Source organism: Eublepharis macularius, chromosome 19 (genome assembly GCF_028583425.1).
Source record: "Eublepharis macularius isolate TG4126 chromosome 19, MPM_Emac_v1.0, whole genome shotgun sequence".
NCBI classification, from domain to species: domain Eukaryota; kingdom Metazoa; phylum Chordata; class Lepidosauria; order Squamata; family Eublepharidae; genus Eublepharis; species Eublepharis macularius.
In genome coordinates, this window is record NC_072808.1 from 20119777 (window position 1) to 20139143 (window position 19367).

The 19367-nt window shown below is 45.7% G+C and overlaps 1 protein-coding gene across 1 annotated transcript in view; it reads left to right on the top strand.

Moving 5' to 3' along the window:
• The window catches only part of PALM3 (paralemmin 3), a 40299-nt gene extending 27073 nt beyond the window's left edge, over positions 1–13226 (top strand). The window contains exons 6-9 of the mRNA XM_055003578.1: positions 717–843; positions 4538–4568; positions 5680–5787; positions 9650–13226. Coding sequence (XP_054859553.1) covers positions 717–843; positions 4538–4568; positions 5680–5787; positions 9650–12024 — 2641 coding nt within the window. The 3' untranslated portion in view covers positions 12025–13226. The remainder of the gene's footprint in view (positions 1–716; positions 844–4537; positions 4569–5679; positions 5788–9649) is intronic.
• Positions 13227–19367: the final 6141 nt, after the last annotated feature.

The window sequence follows — 19367 nt, forward strand, 5'->3', positions numbered from 1 at the left end:
CCTGCCTGCCCACTCTCCCCTTTCTAGAGCCCGTTGTATTTTTTCCCCACAATGGGCTTTCTTTCTAGTTTATTATAATTTAGTAAGAGGGCAACAGGACTACCAAGTAAGCAGACAGACAGTAGTATACCACATTCAAAGATCTATTTGAGGATTTGTTTAAAGTGCAAGGTGCTTGTTGTAAATGCTGCTGACTGTACCTTTGGTTCCTTGGATCATATTGATATATGCTGTATAATCCTGGTATTTATTGTATGTTTATAGAGAGGCACAGGTACTTTGTTTATTGTCATAGGAATTTGTTTTCAAGCACCTTGCACTTTAAATAAATCCTCAAATAGATCTTTGAATATGATATACTACTGTCTGTCTGCTTACTTGGTAGTCCTGTTACCCTTTTACTAAGTTATACCAAATCCCTATTGGGTCCTTTGTTTATTCTTCCATGCTTGTATTATCTTATATTTTGTTTTTTAATTTTTCTTAGTCAGTCACAGTGTCATTTTTGTTTTTCCAGTTTGCTACCATGACACTCCCTTTCTTGTTTTCAAGCATGTCATGCAAACTGGTACAGAAGACACTACTGGTTTGCAGGCCTCTGAGCCAGAATAGCCAACATGTGCTTCAAATCGCTCAACTCCCCATGACTTCTTGATCTGGCAGAGGCATGGGCTGGGCTGCCTCTAATGGGAGTTTCTTCTCTTTTTTCTATGAAGCCTCCAGATGCAGGTGCAGCACTTGGATGATGTAGAAATCGACAGAAAGAGTCTGCAAGAGTCCTTGCCGGAGAAGTCAATCAGAGATTTGGATGAGGGGAGTCAGTCACTGGGTGGCCTGGAGGAGGTAGGAGCTCTGTACTGCCACAGGATTTCCATGCAAATACAGAATTGTGTATCTGCCACCAAACTTAGCACTTTGAGAATTTCTAAGCAGACATTTTAAAAGATTGTATTTTTAGCTCTTATTGCCACCACAGAGAGTTTGAAAAGCAGGGACAATGCAAGTAAAATCTGACAAGCCAGGTCTTCCCTTGTTCCAGCTGCAGACAGGCCATCCCTTTTATTTTTCCTTATACATTAGTGATTGGGGCCTTTTGCTCACACAACCTGCCTAATCCCTAATCTCCAGACACAACTTTCTATGTTCCATTTAACTGGAATTTCTCAAACATTTCCAAAAAAATCTAGAATGTGGATCCTGAAAAGAAAACCATCCGTGCTGCAGTTCAGCAACTAGAAGCTGTGGTGGCTCAGCACTGAATAGAAAAGCAATATTCAGAAAAGATAAGTAAATAAGTGTATGTCATTTATTTTCTTTACATAAAGTCCAAAATTGTAGGAGCAACAGCTAATACTGAAGGCCTCTTCTCACAGAGAGAAGTTGTTTGGATAGTTATGCTAAACAAGCAACAAAGCCTATAGTGGGGGGGAAAAACAGGCTCTAGAGAGGGGAGGGGTGGCAGGCAGGCCTTCATCACTGATCCTGGCCGGATGAAGGCAGAGGGGGGCAGGCATGGCCACCTCCTCTGCACCTGATCCTAGCCAAGTGAAGGGGGGTGGGCATTGCCTCATGCTCCACACCTGCTCCTGGCCAGGTGAAGAAGGGTGGGCATTACCACCTGCTCCGCTTCTGATCCCGGCTGAGTGAAGGGGGAGCAGGCATTGCCTCCTGCTCTGCACCGGATCTAGACTGAGTAAAGGCGCATGGACATTGCTTCATGCTCTGCTCGTGATACCAGCTGGGTTAAAGGGTGGGTGGGTATTGCCACCTACTCTACTCTTGATACCAGCTGGGTGAAAGCAGCGGCAGGTATTGCCACCTTCTCTGCACCTGATCCCAGCTGGGTGATGGCAGGGGCAGGCATTGCCACCTACTCCACTGCTGATCCCAACTGGGTGAAGGTGGAGGGCGAGTATTGCCCCATTCCACACCTTCACCCAGCTGGGGAAAAGGTGGGTGGGTATTGTCACCTGCTCCACTCTTGATCCCAGCTGGATGAAGGGGGGGCCGAGCATTGCCACTTGCTCCAGTCCTGATCCCAGTTGTGTTAATGTGGGGGGGGGGGCTGGCATTGCCACCTGCTCCCCTCCTGATCCCAGCTGGGTGATGGGCAGGCGGCCATTGCCACCTGCTCAGCTCCTGATCCCAGCTGGGTGAATGTGGAGTGCAGGCACTGCCACCTGCTCTACTCCTGATCCCAGCTGGAAGAAAGCAGAGGGTGGGCATTGCCACCTTCTCTGCTCCTGATCCTTGCTGGGTGAGGATGGGGAGCTGGCATTGCCACCTGCTTCACTCCTGATCCCAGCTGGGTGGAGGTGGAGGGCGGGCATTGCCACCTGCTCTACTCCTGATCCCAACTGGAAGAAAGCGGAGGGCGGGCATTGCCACCCTCTCCGCTCCTGATCCCAGCTGGTTGAAGGAGGAGGGCAGGTATTGCCCCCTGTTCAGTGCCTGATCCCAGCTGGGTACAGGGTGGGCAGGCATTGCCACCTGCTCCCTTCCTGGTCCCAGCTGGGTGAAGGGCAGGCAGGCTTTACCACCTGCTCTGCTCCTGATCCTAGCCCCAGCTTCCCACCACGGCACACTCTCTGGAGGTCTGTCTGCCTCATCTGGGCTTTCCTCCAAAGCAGCACCATCTGGTGGTGCACCAGGGTAGGAAGTGAATTGTCTTGAATACGCTGAGCCCTTTATATAGTAGGAGACGGTCTCACCTGACTTCCTTTTTGTGAAGTGCTGATTCAGCCAGCGTGCTGTTTCTAATTATAATTTAGCATCTGCCAAGCTTGTGTAAAAGATGTGCAAACTTGATTAACTGAATACACTAAAACATGGGTTGCGATCCTAAAGGAGGGAAGCCCTATGGAACTAAGTAGAATATACTTCAAGTAAGACAGCTTAAAATTGCCCCCAGGGAAGTTGTCTGCTGTATTCCTTGGGACTTACGACATTGCGCCATATCTGGATGTGGCCACATTATGAGCTGCACTCAATATGACCATGAGGCATATCCTGAGAGGCTGTGCGCACCAGTGCTCCCTGCTGCATTTCATTTTATCCCTGTGAGTTACTCGTCTCTGCACACCTCCTGTGTGGATGTGCCTCTTCTCTTCTCAGCATACTTAAACACATACAGCCTGCTAACTATATGCCACTGCATCTAGACACCCATGTGCACAATAACTTGATGCGATGTGTGCAACTGAAATTTCTTTTGAGAGTGTGAAGGGCTGTAAGGCAAAGAAACAATCCCCTCAACCCCCGTACCCTAATTCAAGAAATTAGCTGGAACCAGTTATGTCAGTGTCTATGGTGAATGGGTGGATATATATATAAAACAAGTATTTAAAATTACCAAGAACAGGGTAAAGGCAAGACTCTGATCCTGAAAGAAAGAAAGAAAGAAAGAAAGAAAGAAAGAAAGAAAGAAAGAAAGAAAGAAAGAAAGAAAGAGAGAGAGAGAGAGAGAGAGAGAGAGAGAGAGAGAGAGAGAGAGAGAGAGAGGACGGAGGCTGGGATGAGGGACACTGGAGGCATCTGTTCAAAGGAACTGTAGGAAGAATTAGTGTCACGGTAACGGACACTAACAGGATGTGAAGGAGACCACTTGGCTCTGTGTGTATTGGAGAGAGTATTATACGATGGCAAGCAGGATTCTGATCTCTGCTCAGCCAAGAATTCCACTGGCTACCCTTGGGCCAATCACTGTCTCTTGAGGGTCAAGAGGACCCAAACAATGTTTCATAAAGAAGGCACAGCAGATTCTTCATGAATGGGAAGAGCCTACCTTACCTGTGGGGGGTTTTTTTGTGTGTGTTCACCCTTTGTCTCATTTTTTGTTAATGGATACATGAAACTTTGAAAATTGCCGGGGTGGGGGGTTTAGATCTCCACAGCAGTCTTCATTCAGCACATTCTTCCCAAGTGGGTCTTCTCAGAACCTGGCTCAGACCAAGAAAGATCATATTGGACATGGAAAGATGCTTGGCAAGGCTTGACAGCACTTCCCCCTCAAGCCAAACTAACTTCACAGGATTTTTATGAGGACAAATTGGGGGAATCCCATCTTTGCTTCTCTGTCCTCTTTTGAGGGAGAGCCAAGTGGAAACATTATGAATTAAATGATACTCTGAGAGCAAAGCTACAACTGATGAATGACATTTGCCTAGCAAGTGAACAGACTCACGTGTGTTCCTCCCTGTTTACGTGCCATTCACTTGCGCTCCATTTGATCAAGTGGAGAGCAAGTGGAGGGCAAGTGAACAGGGAGGAATACACCTGAGGGCCAAGCTACAAGTGACAAATGACACTTGAACGGCAAGTGGATCAAGTGGAGTGCAAGTGAACAGGGAGAAATACACTTGCCATTCAAGTGTCATTCGTCACTTGTAGCTTGGCCCTGAGTGTGTTCACCTGCCAGGCAAGTGTCATTCCTCACTTGTAGCGTGGCTCAGAAAGACCAATAGTTGGCCCAAAGAAACGCTGCTCGGTCCTGCTGTTTGGAAACCCTTGCTGTAAAGTTTCATTGTTTTGCTTTTAGGTTGATGGGAATACTTTGTCTTCTTCCGAAGGTGAGTCATTCCATATTATTTTTCTGTTAGACATTACCTGGGATAAAGTGGACACAATCCACTTGCAAACTTTCCTCTGCAAACTCACTGGGAATGAATGGGAGGTGGGCATCTGCACAGAGGCGTTCTTCTCTTCCGCACACATTTCAATCTAAGCCAAGATTTCACAGCCGGCCATGCCGCAAGATACCCCGTTTCTGCTTCTCTTTCCACTTCATCCTGCTTGTTCTTGCTGGCCAGCTGATGGAACTATAAGGGCAACAGTGGTTCCCTCCCCCACCCACAAGGGTCATTTGCAACCGGCCCCAAAGAGATGCAGCCTAGGCATGCATTTAAACATATACAGATCCCCCCATATATCCTTGTTATTTCCGCTCCTGAGCTCTTGCCTCTCCAAATTCTTCTGGAGAAGAGATCTGCTTCCTCTTCTACGTGACCTTAAGTTGGGGAGGGGGGTAGCTACCTTCTCCTGGAGAAGGAATACATCTCAGGTAAGAGGACAGACCAATCAATAAGCTTACAATCCAAGGCACCAGGTGCAGCTAGGTTCCCCAATTCTACCATCTCCACTCACATATCATTAGACCCCATAAGTTAATTGTCCCATTCAAAAAATGCTTCATGTGCATTAATATAAAGGTATCAATACATAAATATTCATAATCTGCACAATTCCACTATTGAAATCTTATTTGCATAAATAGTCAAATAGTTAAACCCTTGCAACCTTTCAAACACACATAAGCATGGATGTATTGAATGTATTTACTCCTCTGTTTATTCATCCTTGAAATATAATACACTGAAAACATTGCATATAAAAAGAAGGGGGGGTTGTTTTACTGGAAGACTAGTTAGTTCTCACAGATTCTTCATCTTATTCAGCAGAAGCAGGCAAATCATACCTAGACCTCAGCTGACGAAATGACAAAAACTCATCAGCATAACCTATCAAACTGATCAAAAGTAAAAAATTCCCTTGTCAGAATCTAAACTGCAACCCTCTGCAGCTCTGAGCATATTTGATGGAGAAGGTGGCTAAGAAATCAGCCAAAACCATAAACTTTGACACACACACACACACACCCCAAATCTCATTCATTCCTTGCAGGCAGAAGCAAGGGCAGCTGCATCCCTGAGCTGGCTCCTGTCTCACCCAAGAGGCCTCTGAGTGCTGATGCCAAAGAGGCCCTGCAGAATGGAGAGGCACAAGATGGAGGTGAGTATTCAGTTAGTATTGTCTGCTGCAGCTGAGAGGGGGAAACTAGTCCGTATTTTGTTGGGTGAGTTGGGAGCCAGGATCTGGGGTTCTGCCTCTGCTCTCCAGAAGGTCAAAGGATCTTGTGGCTGTTGCCAAGAAGGCTGGGCCAGAATGTGGGGTAGAAGAGGGACGACTGCAGTTGTACTTCTTAGGAGCAAATCTCGTGGCACAACAGGGTGAGGGAGAAAGCAAAAGAGGAAACAAACTGGGCAGGTGGGGGGCAGGTCACAGAAGAGGCCCAATTTTGGGAGAGCAACACAGCAATGTGTTCTACCAGAAGCCATCCGTCAACTGCATCTTCCTGCTTCCTGTGACAGAGGCTGGAGCCAAAGACAGAGCAGAGAAGGGTGTCTGACCGTGGTGATAGAGCCAGAAAGGAAAGGAGCCAGATATCCTCAAGAGGCCTGCTCTTCTTCATGGGGCATGTCTAAGAACCTGAAATTGGTCCAGCAATGATTTTCTCTGCCCAACAAACCTGTAATCCTCTGTTTGTTTCATTTTATCCTCTCAAAATCCCTGTGAGGTAGGCTAGGCTGAGGAGGACACCCAGAAAGCTTCCATGGCAGAGCCAGGATTCAAGCCCAGGATTCCCAGACCCTAGTTTGACACTCTAACCACTACACCCCACTGGATCTCAATTTCCAGGATTCTTTAGTGGCTGCCATGTGACAGTTAAACTGTGGGAGTAAAATGTGGTTTGGATCCTACTACTGTTAGGTGGATTCAGAATGGGTTGACAGATCACACCCAAAGAGTGCTTGTGAATGGTTCCTCATCCTTGACAAGCAGAGTGCCTCGGGGATCTGTCCTGGGCCCTGTGTTGTTCAACATCTTTATAAATGACTTGGATGAAGGAATAGAGGGAATACTTATTAAATTTGCAGATGATACTAAATTGGGAGGGGTTACAGTGGGTGTTACAGAAGCAAGATTGAAGGTGATTTTCACCGGCTGGAAACCTGAGCGAGAACTAACAAACTAACAATGGAGATAAATGTAAAGTTCAGTATTTAGGAGGGAAAAATCAAAGGCATACTGATAGGATGGGGGAGGCAATAATATGTGCAAAAAGGATGTAGGGGTCTTAGGAGACCATACACTGAATGTGAGTCAGCAATGTGATACTGTAGCTAAAAAGGCAGATGCGATTTTAGGCTATATCAACAGAAGCATAGTGTCCAGATCTTGCGAAGAGATGGTATCACTTTACTCTGCTCTAGTTAGACGTCACTTGTACTGTATTCTGTTTTGGGCACCACAGTTTAAGAAAGATGTTGACAAGCTGGAACATGTCCAAAGGAGGGCAACAAAGATGATGAGGAAAGGCTGAAGAAGCTGGGTATGTTTAGCCCGGAGAGGAGACGACTTAGAGGTGATACAATCACCCTCTTCAAGTATTGGGTAGGCTGTCATATAGAGGATGGACAGGAGCTGTTTTCTGTTGCCCCAGAGGGTCAAACCAGAAACAATGGGTTAAAATTAAAGCAAAAGAGTTTTCCACTAAACATTAAGAAGAACTTCCTGACAGAGCAGTTCCTCAGTGGAATGGGCTTCCTCGGGAGGTGGTGGGTTTTCCTTCCTTGGAGGTATTTAAGAGAAGGCTAGATGACCACCTGACAATGAGGATAATTCTATGACTCAATATGATGTATGCAGATTGGGAGAGGGAGGGCAGGAAGGGACAAGCTAGGGCTAGGTTCTTGTGGCCCTTTCTTACATGTCCAGGGTAATGCCAATCACCACTTTGGGGTCAGGAAGGAATTTTCCTCCAGACCAGATTGGCCGGGTATCCTGGAGGCTTTTTGCCTTCCTCTGGGCATAGATCAGGAGTCGCTGGGGAGTGGCCAGTAGCTGTGAACTTTCTGCATTGTGCAGGGAATTGGAGAAGATGACCTTTGGAGTCCCTTCCAGTTCTATGTTTCTATATTTTTATGCCATCAATATATATCTAAACTGTGTCATAGAGGATATGATCAATAAAACTACAAAATAGAGCTAGGGACATAGTGCGAGATTTCTCTACAAACCCAAAGAAAGCCCCACAATTACAAAAAATCTGAAATCTAAAGAATGCTGTATCTTTAACAAAAAAAAAGAGTGCCCTCTGAACTCTCAGTAGCTACTGGAGGCTGTTTGGCAACCACTATCCTATTGCCAAGCCTGCCAAGCCTTAGCTTCTATAAAACAAAACCACGAGAGGTGGGGAGCAGGAGAGGACTGGAAGGCTGGAACATGTCTGGAAAAGGCCCTGCACCTTTCACTGTCATGTTGCCAGAGACAGACTCAGCAGTGACTACCAGAAACTTGTTAGCTACACAATTTGGCTTGGAGTGGTGGTGATGGCTACTGCACAGCTGGGCCCAGCCACCATGCAGGCCAGCACAGGCCACCATAGGGACCAGCCAGAGCTTTCCTGGGGAAGAGCTGTTATGGTAGGGAAGGAAGGAGAGGTGAAGTCACCTGAGCAGATAAAAGTAGGTTGGCTGGTGGGTGGGAAGGAGAGAAGGAAGCAGGCCCAGTGGCAGCAGACACCACAAAATTTGGCCAGAACTTTCCCTGAGACACTCTGCCAGGGTAGAGAAGGAAGGAGAGCTGAATACACGTAAAGGTAGCTTGGAATCAAAAGAGGTAGTTGGGTAGGTGATGGGGCCAGAGGCTGCTAGGGAGGGAAATAGAAGGAAGGATGTGGGTAGGAGAGAAAGAAAGGAGGGAGGCTGCAAGCATTGCCAGGGCAAGGCGAAGAGGAAATGCAAGAGGGGGGGGAGCCAATGAGATCTGCTCCACCATGGATCCTTTGTGGGTCTGTAACGGGACGGTTGCCCGTGTCTAAAACTAAGCTTCAACTAGCCAGGAGAAAGATGGATCTCTCTCCCAGGAGGCCAAAAGCAGTTAGTCTTTAGACCGGTCAAACAGATAAGTTCTTTGAACCAGCTGTTTATCAGTACATTTATTTATATAGAGTTCAATATTGCTTTGCAACTCCTTATCAAACATACAGACACCAGTCTAGAGTTTATTTCACTTTATTGAAATTACACCCTAGTTTTTTAATGAAGCAAGTAATCAAAATATAAATGGCTATTAATATGAATCCTATAACAACAGAACATAGAAAGGCAATAAGAAATAAGTTCACTAACATTTCTTAATAAATCCTAAGTTTAACATTGCTCAAAGTTTCTATGAAATACATAGGTAGAATAAGTTCTCACCTAGATTCTCCCAAGATATCTCTTCCATCAGTACCCTGCTTATTCTATCTGTGTTTGCAATTATATACCTAATCATATGCAAATATTTATGGTCTATTCACATGATAGCACAAACAAATAATGATTGGTTTGACACGTCACTGAATATTCATAATTTCATAGTACAGCCTTCCAATTAGTTAAAAAATTATGTCATAGTCTGATCTGAAAGAGAAAACTATTAATCTCTGACAAGTGTCAAGAAAAGTTAAGTTGGGCGATCACCATTGGTTGAATCTCTGATAGAGGAACATCAATCTCGGTAGAGTCCACTATTTTAATTAATTGTCAAAGGATAAAAGCACACCTGCTGAATTACCTTACACATAGAAAAAATACACTGAAAGTTCATGCAAAGTTTAAAAGTTCATCTAAAGAATACAGAAGCCAGGCCTAGTACTATTCAGTATTGATTATTGGCATATGATTTTAATCTATATTGGCATAACAGGTCCCCCACTTTACTATATTGTTGCATGGTGTAGCAAGGGACGTTCTTTCCTTTTACTTCCGTTTATTACTAGGGGAACAGTAGAGTTGCTGAAATCATGTCATTTCCCTCCCCCCAGATCTGTCTGGCAGTGAATGCAGCCCTGAAGAGGCAAAGGTCAAGGTGATCCCTGTGGCTACAGAAAAGGGGGTCCACAAGTCTCATCGGGGTGTTTCTGAGACTACATCTGCTGCAAACCCAATGAATCAAAGCTTGGATACTAGTAGAGCCCCTGCCAGCCACCAGAGGAAGTTGGCCATGGAGGAAATGGTCATCAGAGACCACCTAGGCCAAGAGGTGGGCTGCATGGATGCTGTTGGGCAGAACCAGAACACCTTTGAGAAAGAAGAGGAGCTGGAGGAGCACACAAACTTGGAGGACAGGAGTGAAAGTTGGAACCAGCCCAAGTCTGTTGACAGTGTCTCGGATCCGAAGAAGGTCCTTGATGAAGGTCCATTGGACCATGAGCTTGGCAGCCGTGACGGCCCAGAGGGACAGTCCCCCACTTCCCAGGACTCCTGGAGTCCCTCCAGGCTTGTAAAGGACGAGAACAACTATCCCAAGTGGCAAGGAGATGGAGTGCTGGAGATGGACTCTCTGGCCAAGGAAGCAGGCGGGAAGGGAGAAAGGCAGAAAGTGGTGTCAGAAGTGGGTGCCCGGGAGATGCAGCCTGCCCTAGCCCCTGATGATGTGCCTACAGCAGAATCCGTGAAGCAGAAGCAAGGGGGTCAAACAAAGATGCTGGAGTGGCTGGTGCTGGGGACTACAGAAGAAGGGCAAGGAAACAAGACACCAGGATCTCAGCTGGAGCAGCTAACAGCATCTCTTCCACACCAGTTTCCACCTATACAAGAAACAAAGGCTCTGTCCTCTCATGAAGAAACCAAAGTGTCTCTTCTAGATCCCGCCCTGCCATCTTCACCAACTCAAGTTCTAGTAATACCTCAGGATAAAGTTCCTTCTCTACAAGGTACAAAGGGATCCCCGCTGGACCAGATCCCATCCTCTCTTCAGGAAAACGAGGGCTCCCTCCTAGAGCCACAGGTATCATTTTTATCAAACCAGAGTGCTTTACCTCCCTTTGATCAGAATTCTTCTTTACAAGAAAGTAAAGGACCCCTTTTAGGTTGGATCCCATCCTCACTGCAGGAATGCCTTTCAGACCAATGCCTACCCTCTCAGCAAGATCATCTTTCCTCGTCTCTAGAAATTAAACCATCCCCTTTACAGGGTGAGGTAACCTATCTGCAGGATACGAAACCCTCTGTGTTGGACCAGATTCCGCCATCTCTGCACGAAGCTGATGGAAAATTTTCACTCTGGAGCCAAACCCAAACCCCATCTCTGCTAGACCAGGCCATTCCACCTCTGCCAGAAGTTGGACCATTAATGCTAGAACATACTTCTTCTTGTTGTCATGAAATTAAGAAATCCATAACTCCACAGGGACAGGAACTTTTCAGGCATGTGAAAGGATCCCTCCAAGACTCAATCCCTTCTTTAACCAACCAACCATCTTCTTTGCCTGATCAAATGCCAGCTTTGGAAGTGTCCTCAGTAGTCCCGCAGGGCCAAATGCCTCCAGAAGCCCATGGCCCTCCTCTACCAGAGACTGATGTCTTCCTTCCAAGCCCGGTCCCTCCCTCTGTAGATGAAGCTTTGCTTCCATGTGAGAATTCAACATCTCTCCATGCTCAGATCCCTCAAACTTTGCAGGACATGAGGTCAATGTCTCTAGAGGGCAAGGCCCCTACTTCATGTCTGCAAGAGGTTGACAGAGCTCTTCCAGATGAAATCCAGACAATCCTGCGAAGCCACACCTTGCCTTATCTTCCTGAAGCTGAAGGATCCTCTCCAGAACAGGCCCCATCAACTCTGAAAGACCAAAAGACAACCACTCTGCCGGGACAGGCATCGTCTTTTCAGGAAGCTGCAAAGTCTCTTCCAGAAGGACAGAAGAACTCTTCAGATCCTTCCACAGAAGTAGAACCAACACCAACCCCCAACAAAGCCCCAAGTCCCTTACTGCAGGACACATCCAGTTGTCCCAATGCTCTGCCCTTCTCCAGCCAAGAGGCCCTCCAGCCCCTCCTGGACAAGACGGAAGCAGAGAAAAATGGAAAGGAAAAAGAGAGTGGCAATGCCAGCATGGCCTCAGCAGGAGCAAGAGCGATCACAGATGCCCTGGGAAACCTCCATGCTGAGCAGCAACCTCTGCTAAAGGAAACCAAGGCATCAGGAGCCCCTCCGGACATTTCAATTGGAGATCCACAATCCAAGGCTGGGATTTTAAAGCCCCAGGGCACCACATGCCAGCCAGCCCCAACTTACAGCATCACCTCTGCCAACACTGCCTCGTTGCATCAGCTCCCGGTTGCTCTGCCCCTTCAAGGGGAAGACCAAGAACCGGAGAAGGGCAAGCACAAATCCTGCCAGTGCTGCATACTGATGTGAGACTTGGCTTTGCCCCCTGGTCCTCTTTATTCTGGGGCCTGTGGCAGGCTCCAAAATTGTGAGCAGCATAGCTAGCCAATAGGCAAGTGCAGGCATCACACAGACACACTTTACTTCCTGAAGGGGCAGGATGCTCGTCCAGGACATGGGCCTGGGAGGGTGTGTGGTTGTATCATAGAGAAAGGACTTAAATTTCAAGAGGTGGTTGGTCTCTCCACTTCTATGACACGGCTGCCCTGCCAGGGGATGGCAGAGGGGAAGGTGAGAAATGAGCAGCACTTCAGCTAGTTGAGAAGTTCTTGTTGCCTTTGCAGGCCTACAGTCCCACTAAAGCTCCGGCATTTGGATGGAAGCGACACACTAGCAAGCACATACCTCAGCATACTTGGGATGTGGGCCTGCATTTCCTCTGGCACACACTAGCGCATTAGTTCAGGCCTGGAAATGACCCTGCTTCCTTTCATGAGTATATGATTCAGCCTCTCTGGCATGCATGTATACTGTGCATTCAGAATACACATGTCCATGTACAAGTGTTTTATGTCCATATGCAGATACAGACATCCCCAGCCATGCTGGCAACACATCAGTTTGCATCCAGGGCAAACCCGTGCTAGTACAAAAACACACATTCTCACGCACTTGTCCATAGCATTCCGAGGCCTGACCAGTGAAATATGTGCATACAGACCTCTGACATCCACAACTTTCTGTATGTACCTGAATCCATCTGCCGTCTTGGCTTTTCTCACCAAATCAGTCTGGGCGTATTCCAGGTGCTCAGCACCACCTCCTTCCCCTTCTCGTGCTCCTCTGCTAAAATGGCAAGTAGAGGGTGGCAACTTGCAGCAACTCTTCAGGCAAAGAAGCAGTCCTTGCTGACAGGAGAGGCCCTGCAAAGACAACGCCCCTCCCAGTAAAGACTTCTTGTGGCGCTGCTTTTCATGCTCTGTCTCTCCCCAATGGATGGACTACCACAGACTTTACCCAACTGTCTCCCTCCGTCTCTCCCTCTAGCAGCCGCTGGGCCTGTGCTCTGCCACACCTCAAAGAACCCAGACTCAAACACCCCCCCCCCTCCCTTTGGACGATTTATCCTATGCACTTTCTTTTCATTTTTCTTGTTATAACCTCTGTTAGCCAGCTCAAGCCTTTTAAATGCTAGTTCAGAGAGATTCTTCATTAAAGTTAAATGGAATGGTTGGGGTGAGAGGCGTGTCTGGGGCTGAGGGCCTGTTTGGCCAAGAGATCTTCTGTTCTGGTTGCCAGCATGTGGCTAAAATGCCAGTTGCTGATGCATGCAGACAAGTGGAAGGAGCATGAAGGTTCCTTTCCTTTCATACTCTTAGCACTTCATACTTTTCCCACTTGGAGATAGTTATTCGTAACAAATAATAGTTAACCCACTGATAGGTACTTTTAGAGTGCTCAGAACATATTCTCTGTGTCATTTCCACAGCAGTCCTCCAAGGGGGGTCAGGGCTTTCTAAGTTTTAAATTACTTTTCTGCCCAAGTTACCCTCTTCCACCATGGAAGTGCTGAAAATTTTTAGATAGAGCTCTCTAATAGGACATCCACGTCCAGGGCTCCCTGGAAAAGAAAACGTCTCAGTTTTAAGTTTCACAGCACGCACTTGACAATTCTGGCATTCTCCTCAGATGTTCCTTCTGCTCAAGCACTGGGAGGCAGAAGGCAAATGGTTTTGTTTGGATGTGAGAGGCTCCTGCTCCAAGTCATGCCCCACAAAACTGACAGGGTCATGGTTTGAGTTTCAGCACTGGAAGTAAGGACGGAAGCCCAACATGGTCCACAACAGTAGCACAAGTGAACCTTCTTGGCAAGTGTGCCACAAGTCCTATGAGGAAAGGTTGAAGAAGCTCAGAATGTTTAGTTTGGAGAGGAGACGACAGAGGTGATATGGTAATCATCTTCAAGTACTCGAAGGGCTGCCATATAGAGTGGAGTTGTTTTCTGCTGCTCCAGAAGGTCAAACCAGAACCAACAGGTTGAAATGAAATCAAGAGTTTTCAGCTAAACATGCCTGAAAGTTAAAGCAGTCCCTCAGTGGAACAGGCTTCCTCGGGAGGAGGTGGGCTCTCCTTCTCTGGAGGTTTTTAAGCAGAGGCTAGATGACCACCTGACAGCAATGCTGATTCTGTGAACTTAGGCAGATCATGAGGGAGGGCAGAAGGGTTACATCAGTGCTTAGTTTTTGTGGCCCTTTCATGCCCAGGGTAATGCCAATCATGACCTTGGGGTCAAGAAGCAATTTTCCCCAGGCCACTTCAGCTAGGGATCCTGATAGTGTTTTGTCATCTTCTGGGCATGGAGCAAGGGTCACTGGATGTGTGTATGGGGGAAGGGGAGGTAGTTGTGAGTTTCCTACATGTTGCAGGGGGTTGAGCTAGATGACCCCTGAGGTCCCTCCCAACCCTATGATTCTAAGTGAGGTGCAAAACACACAGTGGTGGTTCTGTAGTGTATGCAGGTGCCAGCACCTCTCCACAACAAAGGTGCTGATATAGCCCTGGTTTACTGATCTCAGAGCCTAACCCAATGGGTCTTCCAGCCTGCCTCCATCCAACCTGACCACAAAGCTGTTTTGGTAAAACTAATTTCACTCGGGTTGCAGGTTGGTCAGCCCTGGCCTAGGATCTTAAGAAGCACCCTCCTGGCTAGTCACTGGAACCTTGAGAACACCTCCACACCCCCATGCGCAGAGTGAAATAACAGGAATCAACACATGGATCACCTCCTCTCCCTCCCCCAGTACCTTGTCCCTACAGTATGTAGAACAGAACTGCTCTGGGCTGCAAACTCAAAAATGCACTCCTGCCCTCTCCTGAGGCTTCCTCTCCCTGGACCTTTAAAAACAAGCAAAGCAAATGTACCATTGAGTCTTCCCCCCCACAAACATGAGCCTGTACAGGAAGAGCAGGCTAACCAAGGAGCAAGTCACTTGGTAGGATGAGCCCATACACCAGATGGGTAGTAAAATGTATGATTAAATGAGGGGGCTCAAGTGCAAGCACAGTACATTTAAACAGGTTTATCTGTCACACTCTTGTCACACCTTTCTTCCAAGGATTTTAAGATTCTCCCCCCATCCAAGGATTCTTTGTGGCTGCCAAGGTGGGAAAAGCAGGTGTAAACTCTGATACCTATTTGCAGGTCTCTATATGGCACTCCAGGTGGTGGGTCACAGAGATCTTTTGGACCAGGACTTGTGGGTTCTCAAGGGAAGAAAGGAGTGGTGGCCCAGGTAGGGATGTGATTAAAAAACTGCACTTGGCCACTGAGAATTTTAACTTTCTGACAAAGCGCTGAGAAGTAGTGTCTTTTGTAGAACAGGCCCTGGCAGTTGTTCATTGGAATGGGGCACAACTCTACCAAGAGGCTTGGGGTAGAGTTGGGGCAGTGTAGGGCTGCCCAGCTGGCCTGTCCTGCCCGTCGATGGAGGCTGGGAACAGATGCCAGGCAAGCACCTTTCCCAATCCCTGCGGCAATGGCAGGTAAGTGCACCCGCCCCTCCTGCAGCCCTGCCAGGGTTTGACAAGTCTTCCCTGATGCTGATCCAGGCAACGAAGAGCAGGGAAGCACAGCCGCCATTCATACAGCCCAGCCAAGGCATGACAGGCAAGGGGGTGCTTTGCATTCAGCCGGAGGTGTGGGGACAGAGAGGAGCAGTGGGGCACACTTCTGCTGCGGCCTGCTTAGCAAGCCCTGTTGCCAAGAATCACCTCTCATTTCTGCTAGGGGCACACAAGAGCACATGCGAGGCATCTCAAATATGCTCTATCAATTACATTACAAGATAGCTTGGAATAAAAAGGGAACAACTATCTGAACCAAATGAAGAAAGATAATACATTTGTATTTTGGAGATCATGCCCTATAGCTTTACAACTAAGGAATTGCTGATATCATTCTTATACTTAAGTTTTGTTTTGGTAAGTCAACAATGAAGGGAAACATGAACGCATAGAAGAAAAAAGTTAGAGAAAGGTATATAGCAAAAGAGAGAGATAGAGAGAAAATTAAAGCTAGAGATATAGATAGGAAAGGGCAGCTTAGCTAAAAAATAGACAGACAGACACAGGAAGAAGGAGATAGAAAAAGCTGATTAGAGATAAACTGAGCTAGAGGAAGAATCAATGCAAAAGCTACAAATACAGGTTCAGATAGAACCATATAAATAATTAATGAAACTGATGATGATAATGACGATGACACACAAACAGAAAAAAATACACATAGATAATCATAGATGAAAAAAGTTAGAGAAAGGTATATAGAGAGCAATAGAGATATATAGAGAAAATGAAATCTAGAGATAGGAAAGATAGGAAAGGGCAGCTATATAAAGAGGAAGATTCAGATATATACTGGTACAAAGAAACTGAAAAAACAGAGATAGGAAGTAATAAAGTACGAGACACAAAGAGAGAAAGAAAAAGCTACATACAGATAAACAGAGCTAGAGGGAGAAAGATAAAATGCAAACCCTACAAATATAGGTTAAGACAAAACAAGGTAGACATAACTAAACAAAAAGAAATAGAAAGTGGGATACAGCTTTGCACACTCTGTGCATTCCTTTGACTATATAGCTTCTGGAGTCCTGCTGACTCTGCCAGCTGACTCTGCCAAATATATTGCCCACCGTTCAGATAGATTCCAAAAAGCAATATAATTTAACGAAAGGAAGCAGCTTTATTAACTGCATTAACAGCAATTTTCCACCCACCTCATAACCTTAGTTTTCTTGGCAGGTAGGACAGTCCTTCCAGGTAGGCCGGTCACTCAGCAGCTGGGGACTCTCTTCTGAAGATGCCAGCTTTCTCTCCCCCCCCCCATCTTACCTTTTATGTAGCCACTGCTTATCACAACCAGCTGTTTGCTATTTCCAGTGCTGTATGCTGTGTGGAGTTTAACCCCTTGCTTCCCTGAGGCTGCTGTTTACATGGTATTTCCACTACAGATAGGTAGGCAGAAGTCTTGCAGGTGGAAAGACAGAAAATCAAATCTACAGATAGGAAAAAGATAGGAAAGGGCAGCTATACATAGAGAAAGATTCAGATAGATACTAGTAGAAAGAAATTGAAAAAAAAAAACCGCTAGAAAGTAACAAAAAAACAGTAAGAGACACAGAGTGAGAAAGAAAAAGCTACATAGAGCTAAATGAGCTAGAGGTAGATAGGTTAAATTCAAACATCTCAAATAGACATATAGGTTCAGACAGAACAAGGTAGACATAAGAAAAAGAGATAGAACGAAAGAGGGATACAGCTTTGCACACTCTGTACATTCCATAGTAAATATTGCTTGTAGAGTATTACCGGCTCTGCCAAATATATTACCCACAAATATATTGCCCACTATATATTGGAATATATTGATATTCCATCAAGCAATATTCTTTAACGAAATGAAGCAGCTTTATTAACTGCATTAACAGCAATTTTTCACCCACCTCATAACCTTAGTCTTCTAGGCAGGTAGGACAGTCCTTCCAGGCAGGCCGGTCACTCAGCAGCTGGGGACTCTCTTCTGAAGATGCCAGCTTTCTCTCCCCCCCCCCATCTTACCTTTTATGTAGCCACTGCTTATCACAACCAGGTGTTTGCTATTTCCAGTGCTGTATGCTGTGTGGAGTTTAACTCCTTGCTTCCCTGAGACTGCTGTTTACATGGTATTTCCACTACAGATAGGTAGGCAGAAGTCTTGCAGGTGGAGAGGGGAAGGCGGCTACAGGGGGGATGAGGGAAGATTGAAGGGACCATGTGATAGTTTCGGATAGAACCATATAGCAATAACTTGTTAAGCATGATGACAATAATCAGAATAGACACACAAGCAAAAAAAAATACACCTTTATTCTCAGAAGGTAAAAGAAAAAGAAAGAGAGTGAAAGAGAGTTACAAAGAAAGACAGAAAATCAAATCTACAGATAGGAAAAAGATAGGAAAGGGCAGCTATACATAGAGAAAGATTCAGATAGATACTAGTAGAAAGAAATTGAAAACAAACAGCTAGAAAGTAACAAAAAAAAAGTAAGAGACACAGAGTGAGAAAGAAAAAGCTACATAGAGCTAAATGAGCTAGAGGTAGAGAGATTAAATTCAAACATCTCAAATAGACATATAGGTTCAGACAGAACAAGGTAGAAATAAGAAAAAGAGATAGAAAGAAAGTGGGATACAGCTTTGCACACTCTGTACATTCCATAGTACATATTGCTTGTAGAGTATTACCGGCTCTGCCAAATATATTACCCACAAATATATTGCCCACTATATATTGGAATATATTGATATTCCATCAAGCAATATTCTTTAACGAAAGGAAGCAGCTTTATTAAGTGCATTAACAGCAATTTTTCACCCACCTCATAACCTTAGTCTTCTAGGCAGGTAGGACAGTCCTTCCAGGCAGGCCGGTCACTCAGCAGCTGGGGACTCTCTTCTGAAGATGCCAGCTTTCTCTCCCACCCACCCCCCCATCTTACCTTTTATGTAGCCACTGCTTATCACAACCAGGTGTTTGCTATTTCCAGTGCTGTATGCTGTGTGGAGTTTAACTCCTTGCTTCCCTGAGACTGCTGTTTACATGGTATTTCCACTACAGATAGGTAGGCAGAAGTCTTGCAGGTGGAGAGGGGAAGGCGGCTACAGGGGGGATGAGGGAAGATTGAAGGGACCATGTGATAGTTTCGGATAGAACCATATAGCAATAACTAGTTAAGGATGATGACAATAATCAGAATAGACACACAAGCAAAAAAAATACACCTTTATTCTCAGAAGGTAAAAGAAAAAGAAATAGAGTGAAAGAGAGTTACAAAGAAAGACAGAAAATCAAGTCTAGAGATAGGAAAAAGATAGGAAAGGGCAGCTATACATAGAGAAAGATACAGAAAGATACTGGTAGAAAGAAATTGAAAACAAACAGCTAGAAAGTAACAAAAAAACAGTAAGAGACACAGAGTGAGAAAGAAAAAGCTACATAGAGCTAAATTAGCTAGAGTTAGAGAGATTAAATTCAAACATCTCAAATAGACATATAGGTTCAGACAGAACAAGGTAGACATAAGAAAAAGAGATAGAAAGAAAGTGGGATACAGCTTTGCACACTCTGTACATTCCATAGTACATATTGCTTGTAGAGTATTACCGGCTCTGCCAAATATATTACCCACAAATATATTGCCCACTATATATTGGAATATATTGATATTCCATCAAGCAATATTCTTTAACGAAAGGAAGCAGCTTTATTAACTGCATTAACAGCAATTTTTCACCCACCTCATAACCTTAGTCTTCTAGGCAGGTAGGACAGT